Here is a 14,473-nt window from a genome sequence, read left to right as displayed (position 1 = left end):
TTCGAGCAAAGACAAATATTATTTCATAAGGCATGAAATAAAGATATATCATTGCAAATTAAAATGAGTTTTATGACAATAAAACAATGGTCCTTTTTTCTTAAATACAGAGCCGAATTAAAATATGACCAAACCTAAGCTTTGAAACTCCTTAAAGCAAGAGATCAGACAAATATGTCAAATACGTTTAATTTTTTTTTTTCCAAAATAACTGATGGCAAAATAAAATATTTACATCACGTCATACTGTGTAAACATGTAACGTCACTGTACAAAGAAATATACATGCAAAATAAAGCAAAAATTTAACTAAAACAATAAAGGAAAATAATACACAAACATTATGATATGAGGTTGGTACGAATACACATCCAGTTTTGAAGTCAGTTGATTTCTATTAAAAAGTTTCTGTACAACTTTACAAAAAACAAAAAAGGAATAAATAGTATACAGTGGAAGCTGCAAAGCTCAAAACTGACCCAAGCTAGGTTATGGCTTAAGACCCATACATCTAACTATGGTGGCATGTCAGCTTGGTTTCTTAAAACATGGCATCTCACACAAACATAGATGACAACACACCTATATGAACTCAGTGATGCACAGAAAACCATCTCTGCCTTTTTAAATAGTTCACGTCAATATTACTTCAACCTTAAAAACAGTTAATAAGACAATTACATTATGTGCCAGATTCTCATCATCTGACCACTACTTTTTGAATGTATTCTTCACCAAAGAGCACAAAATTCATTTGCTCATTTCACAGAAAGAAGTAAGCACAGTTCTGAAAATTCTAAAAAGTAGTAAGCATTGAGATTGATTTTGGGAAAGTCATACTTTGGCATTCTGAATATAATAATTTTAAAAAGTGTCACCATATTTCTTAACCAGTTTGAGATTTGGGATACGAATCTCTCTCTCTCTCTTTTAAACAACCCTTAAAACTGACTAGCTTTGACTAAATTCTATGCTAACGCTCATCTTAAACTAATAAAGATGGTGTGGTACAACACACCCTCCCCTGCCCACCCGGAACCCCCAGACACACAAACAAAATCATAAAGCTCGCCGTACTAAGTATGTGCTTTTTCTATATATTTATTACAGTTACAACAGAGGTCCTCATAAATAGTTGCATAAAATGTTAAAGCCACAACATTGCACATGATATGAAATAAAACAAAATCCCAAATGAGTGCATTTACAGTATTTCATCCTGCTGTATACTGCTTGACAATCAGGTCGGTAAGCTGGGAACCAACCGGACGTCCGTTTCTAACGGGCCAGCGTGTACCGACCCAAACTGAAGACCCGCACAGTGGTATACCACCATTTAGGAGGGAGGGGAAAAAGGATAAGGAGGGAAAAAAATTACAGACCGAAGGCAGGTAACAGTCTATATACAAGTAAGGCCTACATTTTATCAGAGCAAAACGATTCATTCTATTTGTATGCAAAAACTTTGAGGTTGGATGCACTTAAAAGCAGAGTCTGATCTCAGTGCACTGCTACGTGAGATACATACAGGCGAGGCAACTGGAAAGCTCTAGGACCAAGTGAAAACCAGATGTTAGAAATGGAAGCCTTATCAATGGGCAGCCATTTTGGCGAGTCTTCTCCAGGCATGATTTCATTTTTAACACCAGTGCTTTGAACATAGGCATTTCTTCCTTGAATAAATCTTGAAAACGGTAGTTAAGTTCACTTGCAAAATTCAACTCTTGTTTATTAAAAAAACTATTTTTTTTTTTTGCAGAAACCTGAATAAAATACTGTTGCTGTATCACTCGCGACTGCTTTTTGCAGAGTACAGTGCTATCGTCCTCCACCCCAGTGAAGTCTGCATTGCCAGGTTCACGCGTGACCTCGCGTGGTCCCCGTGGAATGCACTTGCACACGAACATTCGCTAGCAGCTGGTTGGCTCGGGGTTTGCTTTCCTCAAAATTCAAGTCAACAGCTGATTGGCAGAAGGAGTCTTATCTCCAGTCTGATTGATTGGCAGGAGGAGTCTATCTCCAGTCTGATTGGCAGGTGAAAGAGAATGAGAGAGAACTTCAAGCAAGATCAAACTCTTGGCAAGAGCCTGCTCTGTAAGAAGTTTTTAATGCTACGGATAGGTCGAACATCATTCTGGTGTTTTCGCCGCTCAATGAACGAAGTCAGTCTGGATATGTCAATGCTGTCAGTGCCTTTGCTATTCCCCAGCTGCAGCCATTGCTCCTGGAGGGTCAGGGCAGCTGAGGGACGCTTAGCTGGGTCATCCTGAAGCAGGAAACATACAAAATCTTTGGCCTTCTGGCTAACTCCTTTGAAGTAGTCATCTGGGAAACTAAAGTCTAAGCGGCAAATATTCAGGCAAGTTTCCTCTACGCTTTCATCCAGGAAAGGAGAGACGCCACTAAGAAGGACATATGTGAGCACTCCAATGCTCCAAACATCTGAAGTGAGGGAAACAGGATTTCCGAGAATAATTTCAGGAGCTGCAAACTCTGGGTTTCCAAGTAGCTGGTGGATATAATATGTGGTATTGAGCTGGACTGCATCTCCAAAGTCAGCCAGTTTTATTGTTGGCTTAGAGGAACTCTGGTCCACCAAAATATTTTCAGGCTAGAAAACATAAAAGCAAAAGAAAAAAATGTATTTTTTCAAGTCACTCTAGCACACATTCAGTGCTCCAAAAATTACTGTTTCCCAACCTGTGCTGCTTGCACAGGAACGTAACAAACAGCTATAGATGATGATTACTAGCTCTGCAAAGCTACTGGGCAATCCAACTGGCAGGCACTTCCATGCCAACTACAGTGTGCAATTAATGTGTTTTAACTACTGGCAGCATAATTTTTGCAGGAAGTATAGCTCTGACAGATAAGACTGAATATGCTCACAATAACAGCTTTGCAGGATTTCACAGAAACCTGTGTTTAGGAATTTAATCTTAAAGAAAAGCAATTATAAATGAAGAGAGAATAAAACAACAACTCTATTTGCTTTATGACAGAGAGAACCAAAAGCCTTGGATTTGCACTTGTGCTGCAAGTTTCTCAGGGAAAAGAATAACAACCCCAAACCCAAACACTGGCAGCAATTAATTCCAGCACAAAGGAGCACATATGACCAGCAGTCTTCAAGGGGAATGCAGAGGGAATTCAAACCTTCTGTTTTGATGTGAACTGAAGCAAGGGATGGATCTCCCACCACTTACCCCTTCATACAAATGGATTCTCAAAAATCACAGAATCACCCGGGTTGGAAGGGACCTCAAGGATCATGTAGTTCCAACCCCCCTGCCTAGCAGGGCCACCAAACATACACATTCAGATCAGGTTGCCCAGGACCCTGTCCAACCTGGCCTTGAACACGTCAAAGGGATTCATAGTTTTGTGCTCTCAGCTGCCAGATTTCTATAAGGAGATTTTCATGCATGGAATGGCACACACTGTTGGGAATTCCACTGACTCCTCACCTTTAGGTCCAAATGTGCTATTCTGCAGTTGTGAAGATACTGTACAGCTTCCAGAATCTCTCCCAGGTAGAGTCTGATCTTCCCTTCAGTGAGGTTTCCCCATCGCACAACATAGTCTAGAAGGCGACCCTGGTCAGCCCTATTGGAATTATAAGGGTTAAATTTTAATACTGAATACAAGAATTGATAAAACCCCCACCATACAATCAGTGTTGAAAGCTATTAAAAAAAAAAATTAAAAAATCAAGCCAAGTGCTTCTTAGCAACCACAACTGCATGAAGTAATCATCAGTGTTTCCATTATTTGGCTAGTGTTGCTTGATCAACTATTTTTCTGCCTGTAAGTGGTTCTATGTCACTTACAGCTGACTTGCACCTAAAATAAGTAGAAAAGTAGAAATCATTTTGGAATGGTAGCAGAAGGTGAAGGCAAAGAAGAAAAGAAAGACAGTATGCTAGCCAGACAGAAAGATCAGATGTGTACTACCCCAGACTACAGGAATTACTACAACCGTCAGAATTTAGAAGACACGGCATGAGGATAGGAAGAGGAGAGCTGTTACCCAGCAACCAGATCACAGCATTCCTAATTCAGTTCTGTAACTGCTTGATATAAAATCATGCCAGGAACTCCTGACTAAGTCACCTACAATATCAGTTTAATAGGATAACTATTTCCTTCCAAGTTTAACCTGACATTTTAGTAACGGCATCAGAGAATTAGATGATTTTGCTCAGATGTTGCCAAACCTCCCAGAAATCTTCAAGTTTCTCATTCATAAGGCACAGTAAATGCCATGGAAAGTTAGCTGTATAGATTGCATTTTACACACATTTCTAATACTAGTATGTAGTTGGTGGCGGTCTCAAAGGTATCAATAAGGCCAATGAGCTGGGGATGCTGGAGATTCTGCATGACTCCAAGTTCATGGGTAACCTGGTCTCGCTTCATCAACTTCTTATTCACAAACTTTGTGGCTACTGCTCGCTTGGTTCCCTTCTGGTCGCATTTCTTAACGACAGAAAATCTGCCCCTGGAATACAATGTTGAAAGGAAAGAATTAACCAAAATTTGCCCTAAGGAAAAATGTACTTATACCTTGAGAGAGATTCTGAAATAGCAGTTTAATACCTAGTAAGATATCCCTGTAGTATAGTTTCTAGCTATAAAAAGAGTTTAAAATGAGTGCATCTTCTACAGAACGTGTCTGTAGAAATAAGTAGCTCTAGATACAGATGTTTTATTGCATTTGCTGAGGCTCAAACCAGAATGGTATCGAACTTTCACAGGTCCATCCATTAAGGCAGAAAAATATATATTCTTCATGAGCTGCTTCATATTTTGCTTGTGTTCAGACCTTTAAATTTCATTCTCCAAGTAAAAAGCTTTGGAGTACTTCACAGTAGAAGACTGTGGCTTTCCAAAACACCTGAAGAACACTCATTCTTTTAATCTGTGATACCACATCAGCTTAAGTACATTCTGTTTATGCAGTGCCACCTAGTGCTGGTAGTATTTTGACCTCCCCGTTTCTATATAATCCAATATAATTCTTGACTTTTGGGCTCATATGGTAGATATTTTATGAAGAAAATTTCATTTTTTAAATGAAGTTAATATTTTGACATCTTTGAACATCAGCATACAGAACACACCTGCCAAGCTCAGCCACTTCGCTGTAAAGGGAATCAAAGTTGTCTTTCCAGATTACCATGATTCCATCACTTCCAGGACCTACAGAGAATTTAAAGAGAGAAAAGGTAATACAAACATTTACTACAGTCAGATTCTCCTCAGAATTAATTTTTTTGTTGTTACTGAATTGAGTAACAGGTGTTTGAGTATAATCAGATTTGAAAAGAAAGCAGAGATGGGCCTACCTAAAACTCGTAGACTGGCGGAAGATGAAACCGAACCCATATCGTTTGCAGCTATGCACGTATAGATACCATCGTCTTCTGCAGTGACACCAATGATTTTCAGTGAAGCCTCTCCTAAGTCACTGGGAAATACAATGGCATGAATATAAACTTTATATTCAATGTACAGACCTTGAACTATGGAAATTAGAGAAAGAGTGATCACATTAATACTTCTTATTGTTCAGGCTCTATGTTCTCTCTTGACAAACGTTAATTCTGTCACTGCTATTTCAGAAGTGTCTACCAGAATCTGAGCATTTTATGTGTACAAAATATATTGGAATGTTTTTCAAGCCCTTAAAGAATATCCTCACTGACACTCTGTTTCAGGGTGTCCCAGGCTCCTTTGTGTTTGTAAAATAAAATTCTTCCTGTTTCTTCCTGCTCCTTATATGTCTTGCAAATTATTAGAAGTCCTACTGAGGCAACTATCCATCATTACTCTATGCTTCCACCTTTGACTTCTAGCATATAGAAGCTGGCCTAGGAGTCTGACCAAAGGATTAATCTTGGGACCAGTGCTCTTCAATATCATCAGTGACAGGCTTGAGAGTACCCTCAGCAAGTTTGCTTGACACCAAGCTGAGTGATGCGATTAACATATTAGAAAGAAGGGATGCCATCCAGAGAAACCTTGACAAACTCGAAAGGTGGGCCCACGTGCATCTAACCAGGTTCAACATAGCAAAATGCAAGGTTTTGCACTTGGGTTGGCATAATCCCAGATATGTATACGGCCTGGGAGAAGAATTCCTTCAGAGTAGCCCTGCAGAGAAGGACTTGGGATTCCTGTTGGATTAAAAAACTGAACATGAGCCATCAGTGTGCTCCCATAGCTCAGAAGGCCAACAGTGTCCTTGGCTCCACTAGAAGAGTGGTGACCAGCAGGGACAGTGAGGTGATTGTCTCCTCTACTCTGCTTCTTGTGAGGCCCTATCTGGAATACTGCATCCAGGCCTGGGGCCCCCAGTACAGGAAACTTGTGGAGCTGTTGGAGAGCGTACAGAGGAGGACCACAAAGATGATCACAGGTCTGGAGCACCTCTCCTATGAAGACAGGCTGAGGGAGCTGGGCTTGTTCAGCCTGGAGAAGAGAAGGCTGCAAGGAGACCTCATTGCAGCCTTGCCAGTATTTAAGTGGAGATTATAAACACAAGAGGGGAATCAACTTTTTACAAGGGTAGACAGTGATAGGACAAGGGAGAATGGTTTTAAGCTCAAGGAGGGAAGGTTTCGATTGGATGTCAGGGGGAAGATCTTTACAGGGGGAGTGATGAGGTGCTGGAACAGGCTGCCCTTAGAGGTTCTGGATGCTCTGTCCCTGAAGGAGTTCAAAACCAAGTTGGATGGAGCCCTGGGGAACCAACCATCCTGTCACAACAAATAAGCCACTGAGGTCACTGACAGTGATTTTGCCTTTTAAGACAAAGAAATGTACTACACAAATTACTGTACCTGTACGAGATGCTGTGATGACCGTCATTGCTCAGTGTGTTATGATCAGGACCTTTCCAAGTAACTGAAGCCTTGGGACGACCACAGACTTTACACCTAAGCACGATGGTCTCTCCTGTCTCACATGTTACCTCACTCAATGGTATTATAAACTCTGGGGGAACTGGAAAAAAGAATGTTAATAACCTTAGGTCAATTAAAATTCATCAATTTGCACTTCCGCTCCTTTCACCTTCTCTTTTCTATTAGACAATCTCACATAATACTTAAAATTTCCAGTTTATCTATCACTCTACCCTTGGACCATGTCTATGGCTACACCACTTACTGGGGTCAAGGTCTGTCTGACCTTGCAAGGTCCCGGTAGAATTAGTAATTTTTCCTCTTCAAGAACTTAAACATGATGCTACTATAATGTCAGATAACCCTAAAATCTACAGTGATGACCCAAACACTCTGGGCCAAGTAAGCCAAGTAAAGCCAGCAGTGAAAAGTATTTAAGGATGTGCTCAGCTAGGCAATCTGCATACCCAGCTGTGTTTGCAGAAAGGAAGACAAAACATCTCAGTTAGTGAGGTACTACACTGCTTTCCCTTTTTGCTGACAGGTTAAACTCAAGAAGCTGACTCTTATTCCAATGTCACTCTCTTTTTCCTGATCGGCCTCTGACCTGGAGAGACTGAGTATTTACTAGGGAACAAAGCACAGAATGAAGTGATAGGTCTCCAGCTTCTGACCTCCTTATTTTGCAAATTCATCAATGCTCAACTTCCATATGTCTCAGTGCAGATGCAGTAAAGAATGTAAATCTTTCTGAACTATGTCATATGATTCTTGCATTTTATGTTGTTCTGGATATATAAACACATAAAGAATAAGATATGACATATTTCATTAACCCCTCCAAAATGAGTTTGCATACATTTTCACTGAATTAGCCAGTCTGTGATGTAATTCATGTCAAATAAATTTAAAGTAAATGATGTTTTAATCACGTTACACTTACTGTGACTTTTAAAGATTAAAGGAACTTACCATCATAAATGTAATTGGGGTTGAGAAGCTGGAAAGGAAAAATTAAACAATTAATGTCCTTGCAAAAGTGTAATAAGAAATTGTAGAAAATAAAGCACAGCGATGGGCGGAAGTTATCTGTACCCACAAATGTCCATAAACAGAAGAATGCCAGAGTTCCTGTCCCACTCTACTTCTGCAGTATCCATATGCAGTGTCACACCTGTAGATTCAGATACCTTATAATCTTGTAATATTTATAAACACCATCCATTAAAACCACTGTTGCTTCTAACTTCACGTGAACTTCTAACAGAAGCTAGAATTAAAAGCAAGTTTTAAAGTAATTCTAACATGACTCCTTTTGAAAACTACTACATCTTTATAACATTTACCTTTACAGAAACCTTGTTGGCAAGTCCTTCTCGGGATTTGCGGTAACCATTTTCGAGCTTGCCTTCCCTTTTGCCGTCTTTATCTTTTTTCTCAGATTTCTTCCTTAAACGGAGTGCTGTGTGCCAAGACGTTGACTTCCTGAATGTAAAGCAGTATGATTTGAAAATTATTATTATTTTTTTTAACTCTCAATGATGTGTTATAATCTCCAGGTTGAAATGGCATTGAAAAGTAGGTCTGAGCATTTTTTCACTGTATTGAAGTATACTAAAACAAAATACATTAAGTATTCCATAGGCAATATTGATTTTGTTTAAAACCGTAAGCTTGTAAGATTGGTCTGTAGTTATTTTGTGAAATCTTTGCTGCAATTGCTGTAAACATTCAATATGAAAATACAAATTGTCCATCAAACTGAACTACCAGCATAAAATCTATCTCAAATACAACCTACAAAGACATTTATAAACCTGCTAAGAATAAGGATATTAATTCTCCCATTGGAGAGCTGAGGGCACAATCAATGATGGTAGACAGACTTGCAAATCAAAGCTGAGATCTATGATTTCTGAAATTGTACCTCATTTGGCACAAACATAATGACAGTTTGTTAAACGAAGACACCTAACTCAGCAACTCATACTATTGAATAAGCCAGCAACTATTGTTTCTCTTAAATAAGGCATTATTTAATCTTCTTTTCCCAGAAGACTGTACTACTACAGCTTTTAAAAAATACATGCTTCTTTCTTACCACCTTGCTTTTATTATTTTATTTTCAAGATGTTTGCAAAGAGACCTACTCAAACTACTTGATGCTCATTGATTTCTCAAAGATCACATCAAATTTTAGCTCAAGAGGTTTAAAGCCTTCACTGAACTGAAGTTTTTCTTCCTCCCCCTCTTCTAAACAAACACAGGCACTCACTTGATGGTTCCATCTGGGTTGTCCATGATGACTGCACTGGTATGCCCCAAGACATAGCCGGGAATCCAGCCCTCAGCTGCGGGGCACTGATCAGTGGCGGCTCTGAACACCAAAAACATGTTCTGTTGGTTGCTGGCTAGGATCTGCACAACCTCTCCTTGGTAGACATTTATCTCATCCTCCTTCACTGCCGTGTAATCGTGTGTCACCAGCATGGTGGAGATATTGCTACTGCTGCTACTTTCACTCTGCAAGTGTCAACCAAAAAGGAGGCAAAAAATTAAGTTTAAAGTTCATGAGGAAGGCAGTCTATTCTTGGCCTGCTACTTTTCAACCATGACCTACATAATTCACATAGTTTAAGATGCAGTTAAACAGAAGAGCTAAGGTTTCTCTTTTAGAGACGCTTGCATGTATTTGTGCAAAATAGTTTGGTCTTTGAATACCCTTATGTAAAACTGCTGCAGAAACTTATTCCTTTTCCTTTTATTCAAGATTACTTCATTTTAACAAAAGATTTCAACTAGCTTTTCTTTCAAGCTCTGACACTGAAGCTTATCAGGTAGCAAAGCTACGGTACAACACATATAACAATTTTCCACCAAGTGTTGTAGATGCACTTTTAAAATCAGAACAGTTCAAGACTTCACCTCATAAACACTGGAAACTCCAATCATGAGGAATACATACAATCTTTTCTAGTGCCATTTGTCAGATGTCAGACACCAGCCTTCTGCACACAAAACATGACAAAGTACCAAAGAACAAAACATGCTTTTCAACAGTGTCTGTCTTGAAAATTCAAGGCTACTCCCTACTTTGAAACTGCATGATCACATTAATTCCTTTTAAATGCACAAAAGGAGGTAAATTACTGAAATACTAAGCTGTTTATCTTTTGGAGAAAAATAGGCCCATCAATCTCTAAAAATAAAGCTGGAAGTCTCACTTTTGAATGATTATTTTGATAGCCGTGTGTTAGCTGCTTCTCATACACTTTCAACTGGTGTTCATTAATGCTGTCTGTTTCCTCACAGAGCTCTTGCAGGAAGCTACTTATTGCTGACAATGTGCACATTAAAGACACACTATTTTTTAAACCAAAAAGCCTTCTCCTGGCCATGAATCCACTGGAAATCATTATGTTTTAAAGTAAATCTCTTTATGCTTGTATATATGCATTTCTCATAAGAGGTCTAACAAACAGAAGTGTAAAATCTATTATCAGACTATGCAAACTATTCCCTGAAAGAAAATTAGTTCTTGAAACACATTATAAATGAAGTGGATGGCCCATTAATGATATGGCATGAGGTGTTTAAGTGTGTGCACCTGTCCTTTGCGTTCTTACTTCAGACTGTCTCAGTTTCTATCAGTGAGGGCTCACTATTGCCTACTGGTAGCTGAGTTGAAGAAAGAAAGTCAAACCCAGCCATACCTGAAGGCTACTGTGGTTTATATTGCATAACCATGCGTTAGCACCACATACATGCGAGCAGTGAGTGGAAAGCTTGGCACTCAAGATTAAAACAGTGGCACCTTTTTTCTCTGAACGATCAAGTATTTGCCTCTTTTGTGCTGAACAGAACCACTGAGGGTCAGCTGACAGCACGGTGCACTGGGAGCCCCAAAAGGCTCATTCTCATCCTGTCTGTTAATAGCCTTGAACAAGTAACTCCACCTCTTGGCACCTGTGCTTCTTTATAAGCCGGCTGAATAACGTACTGAGAAACCAAGAAGTTTGGAATAAAACTCTAATTACTCATTCCTAGCATGTTCAGCACATTCGTGCTTGGATTTGTATTTGTATCTGTATCATTTCCCCTGCTAGGATTATGAAACAAATGCTACCTGAGAGCAAAATCTCATCCTGGATTGTACTTCAGGATGAGGGTATTCGTATTTCATTCCAGATGCTATACTTCCAGAGGGAAGAAACCAGTCTGCCTGTTTTAGAGAACTGTCAACATGGCCTTTTGTATTACAAAGATTCTTCCACACTTCTGGCAAACCAAAAACAGCAGAACACAAAAAACCCAGAAGTCCTATTTTTAGTTGCTGCTTAAGTTAATATTCGTAAATTCTCCTAGCTAAATTAAAAAAAAAACTCTATTCAGAGAAAGTTGCTTTTATTAATTCCTTCTGTTAGACTTAGAAGGGAGTGGAAGGGAAGGCTGAAGTAGAAAAATCAGCCCAAGTCCAAATCTTCTCCTGCACACTACTCCTGAAAATATGGTTTTTTAGCATGCAGACTTGGTTAAGTGCAGGACTGGCCTTCATGCAACGTGACATCTCTTTTTAGTAGTTATGCCTTGAAGGGCTATTTTAAAGTTTGAAAGTTTCTTGTTTTCAGTATTTAAATCTGTTAAATAAATATCCCATAACTACAGAGTGACAAACTTCCTAACTTGTTCATTTGTTTATATCACAATTTATTCTCATTCCTTTGCTTTGCAAGGAAGCAATTATTCTTGCACAGAAAATATTTTTCTACTGCAAGTTGTGGCTATCACTGACCTCAAGTACTGGATTCCTGAGGTTAGACAATCAAACTCTAAAAAATTGCTTCCATATTTCTGAAAAAATTAGCAATTGGAAATTGAAATAGCAATTAGAAATTTAGAAATTAGCAATTGAAAAACAACTGTTTTTCCTTCTAATGGGTAACCTTTCTGTATCTAAGTAACCTTGTGAAGTAACCTTAACCATACGTGCATGGAAATATACACACACAAATAAGTACATCGAAATAAACCTTCATGACCTGTCTTCTCTAGCCTGCTGAATGCAATGTGAAATCCTGCTAAAATATGGTCTACAAGTGGAGTTATAAATGAATAATTATGACCCAGCTAAAAGAAATGCAGTAGTGAAGCAGAAGGCATGCATTCAGACATTGTTTCGCAGTGACAAAAAACAAAGGCACCTTTGGCAATAGTAGCAAAATTCAAATGTTCTGAAAAAACTTAATGCCATCTTTTCTCTCTTTTTTTTAGAATGTAATGACACCAAGGCTATGCAATTTGCAATAACTGTGAAACATGTTGATAACCACAGCTAATATATTACCATCATACTTTGCTAGACTGAAGATAAACACAAGACAGAGCTATATCAAATGGAAAGATGAAATATCAGGATCAAAATATGATACATGCAAAGCATAATTTTTTCTTCTGAAGCTATTATAAAGGTAAGTGTAAGAACTAAGAAGAAAGCTCTCTGTGTTAAAACAGTTCTCTAAAGAAATGCATGCATTTAAAAAAAAAAAGAATGCCAAGTTAGGCGATTTGCAAAATTGCTACTGCATACAATTTGTGAGAGTGGAAAAACAAACACTGAACACAATACTTAGTGAGAAAAGAATCAAACGTGACTTTTAACAAAAGGCACCATAGCCTGCCCTACCACATCCACGGCAAGTGCCTGGACACTTTTCCTTATATTTGCACATGCCCTGTGATTGCCGAGTCGCATTTCCTGGTAGACATTACTACAAAGTCTGTGGATTCTGTTGACACCCCCCAGCTTTCTGCACAAACACGCCAAGTACATACTAAAAGGTTGAATGTCCAGATGCACTAAAACAGTTCTTCTTACAAAGCAGAAAAGTGGAGCCGCTATTTGTTTTGATTGTAGCAGAAGAACAGTTGATTACTTTAGCTAGGCTTTGTTTGCCTGTTTTGAGTGGACCGTAGGAATCTTCCTTGACTGGACAAAAGATTTAAAAAGAGAATACTGTATATCAACTAATGCTGAAAGGAGGAGTGTGGGGGGAGAATAAATACAAAATAAAATCAAGCAGCCCAGGGACTGTTTGGTAGACTTCTCAACGAAGTTAAAACTCAATGGACAGCTGGTGGTGGATTTGTGCGTGACAGGGAAAAAAGCCCCAAGACAATCTGCCAAAATCTCAAAAGTCAGATGTAAATGCTGGCTGCAGTGCATACCCCAAGGTGCTCTGGTTGCCACGCTTCAGCAAGTTAATCATGTGCCTTCAAATTAGAGAAGAAAAAGCAAGGACAGCAAGTTAGTAAGGTTCAGCCTAGTGATCTATGCTTTCAGCAAAGGCAGAAACTGTATCTAATGTTAGCAGCCGTTGGTGTGTCTGTATACATATCACCATCTACGTTTTTATGTATACACACACAAAGAAGTAGATAATCTTATTTTTTAATGTGCAGAAGACACCGGAGCAGTTGATTATTTCAGAGCAGTAGAGCGCCGGAGAGCCAGAAGTTAGTACGGAGAGTGATGGCAACGCACAGGAAAGGAGCATGGGAAGGATTTAGAAGAGCTCGCAGGACAGAGGTGCTCCGCTCTTACCCCATTACTCTGGGTGGAGTGAACTGACTGCTCGCTGGTCGAGGAGCATGTGCTCATGCGGTCTGTGTCCTTGCTGTGTGAAGAGTGGCGGTGGACCTGCCGCTGGAGGGAGTCATTGTCCCCAGGGAAAGTGAAGGAGCCAGGGCGGCTGGCAGGGGATGCTGGGATGGAGCTCCAAAAGGAGCCCTTCTGCAGGGGGCTGCTGGGTGGAAAGGTTTCTTTGCCAAAAGGAGAAGGGAAAGTCGTGGAGAGAGGAGAGTTCATTGGTGAGATTGCTCCTGGCCTTGGCTTCCCCAGCGTCAGTGATCCTATGCTGTTTCTTGAGCGACTTTCCTCTGAGCTTCCACGTGAGTCTTTCTGGGCTCCGTCAGCTGAGCCAGAAATGTTTCCCGCTGTCTTCCTGGGACTCTCAATAACTTTCATCTTGGGAATCTGCTCAGCTTCTCTCTGAGGACCGTCCGGTTCTGCACTGGGAGGGTGCCTGTCTGGCTGGCTCAGGCCAGTTTCTAAGGAGGTGTTGTAGTGTGGCAGGGAGAGATTGTGAATGGACATACCTGACATCTTGTCTGCCTCTGCTTGGGCCGAGGCTGCAGAGGAGACCAGGACTGGGGAATGGTGTCTGACAGGCTGGGGGATCCGGGATGGCCGGCTACGGCTGGAGCTGGGCATTCCACTACAGCTGCTGGGGCCGCTGCTGTTACCACTGCTGCTGCCGCTGCCACCTCCACCACTGCTGTGGTTCCTCTGGTACTCGATTGGAGACGTCAAGGCTGCAGTGGGAAGGGAGTGGAGGTGATCAGGGAAAGGAGACCAGGAAAGGAAACAGAAATAGTTTAAACAGACATGTTTTGTGACAAAAGGAGAATATGTGTCTCAAATAAGAAATTCCCTTATCAGTGCCAGTCATGCTATAGACCTCAGGTCATTTTTATATATTACTCCTTCATGACTTGTCATATATCAC

At 40.1% G+C, this 14,473-nt stretch overlaps 1 protein-coding gene across 3 annotated transcripts in view; it reads right to left on the bottom strand.

Moving 5' to 3' along the window:
* The window catches only part of TRIO (trio Rho guanine nucleotide exchange factor), a 224,023-nt gene continuing 209,550 nt past the window's right edge, over positions 1-14,473 (bottom strand). For 2 of the 3 annotated variants that reach the window (XM_042808742.1, XM_042808743.1), the window contains 10 exons: positions 13,510-14,279; positions 9,184-9,431; positions 8,255-8,393; positions 7,881-7,908; positions 6,846-7,008; positions 5,349-5,470; positions 5,124-5,202; positions 4,301-4,501; positions 3,468-3,606; positions 1-2,611 (listed from right to left, as the gene is read on the bottom strand). In XM_042808742.1, the coding sequence (XP_042664676.1) occupies positions 2,069-2,611; positions 3,468-3,606; positions 4,301-4,501; positions 5,124-5,202; positions 5,349-5,470; positions 6,846-7,008; positions 7,881-7,908; positions 8,255-8,393; positions 9,184-9,431; positions 13,510-14,279 (2,432 nt within the window). In that variant the 3' untranslated portion in view covers positions 1-2,068. Of the gene's footprint in view, positions 2,612-3,467; positions 3,607-4,300; positions 4,502-5,123; positions 5,203-5,348; positions 5,471-6,845; positions 7,009-7,880; positions 7,909-8,254; positions 8,394-9,183; positions 9,432-13,509; positions 14,280-14,473 lie in introns of those variants that run through there. The other variant, XM_042808744.1, reaches the window with a different exon arrangement.

This window comes from Centrocercus urophasianus, unplaced genomic scaffold, assembly GCF_019232065.1.
Source record: "Centrocercus urophasianus isolate 14NV4802_14NV808 unplaced genomic scaffold, USGS_Curo_1.0 seq_11, whole genome shotgun sequence".
In the NCBI taxonomy this organism is placed as follows: Eukaryota; Metazoa; Chordata; class Aves; order Galliformes; family Phasianidae; genus Centrocercus; species Centrocercus urophasianus.
This window is presented reverse-complemented; position numbering and strand designations above follow the sequence as displayed.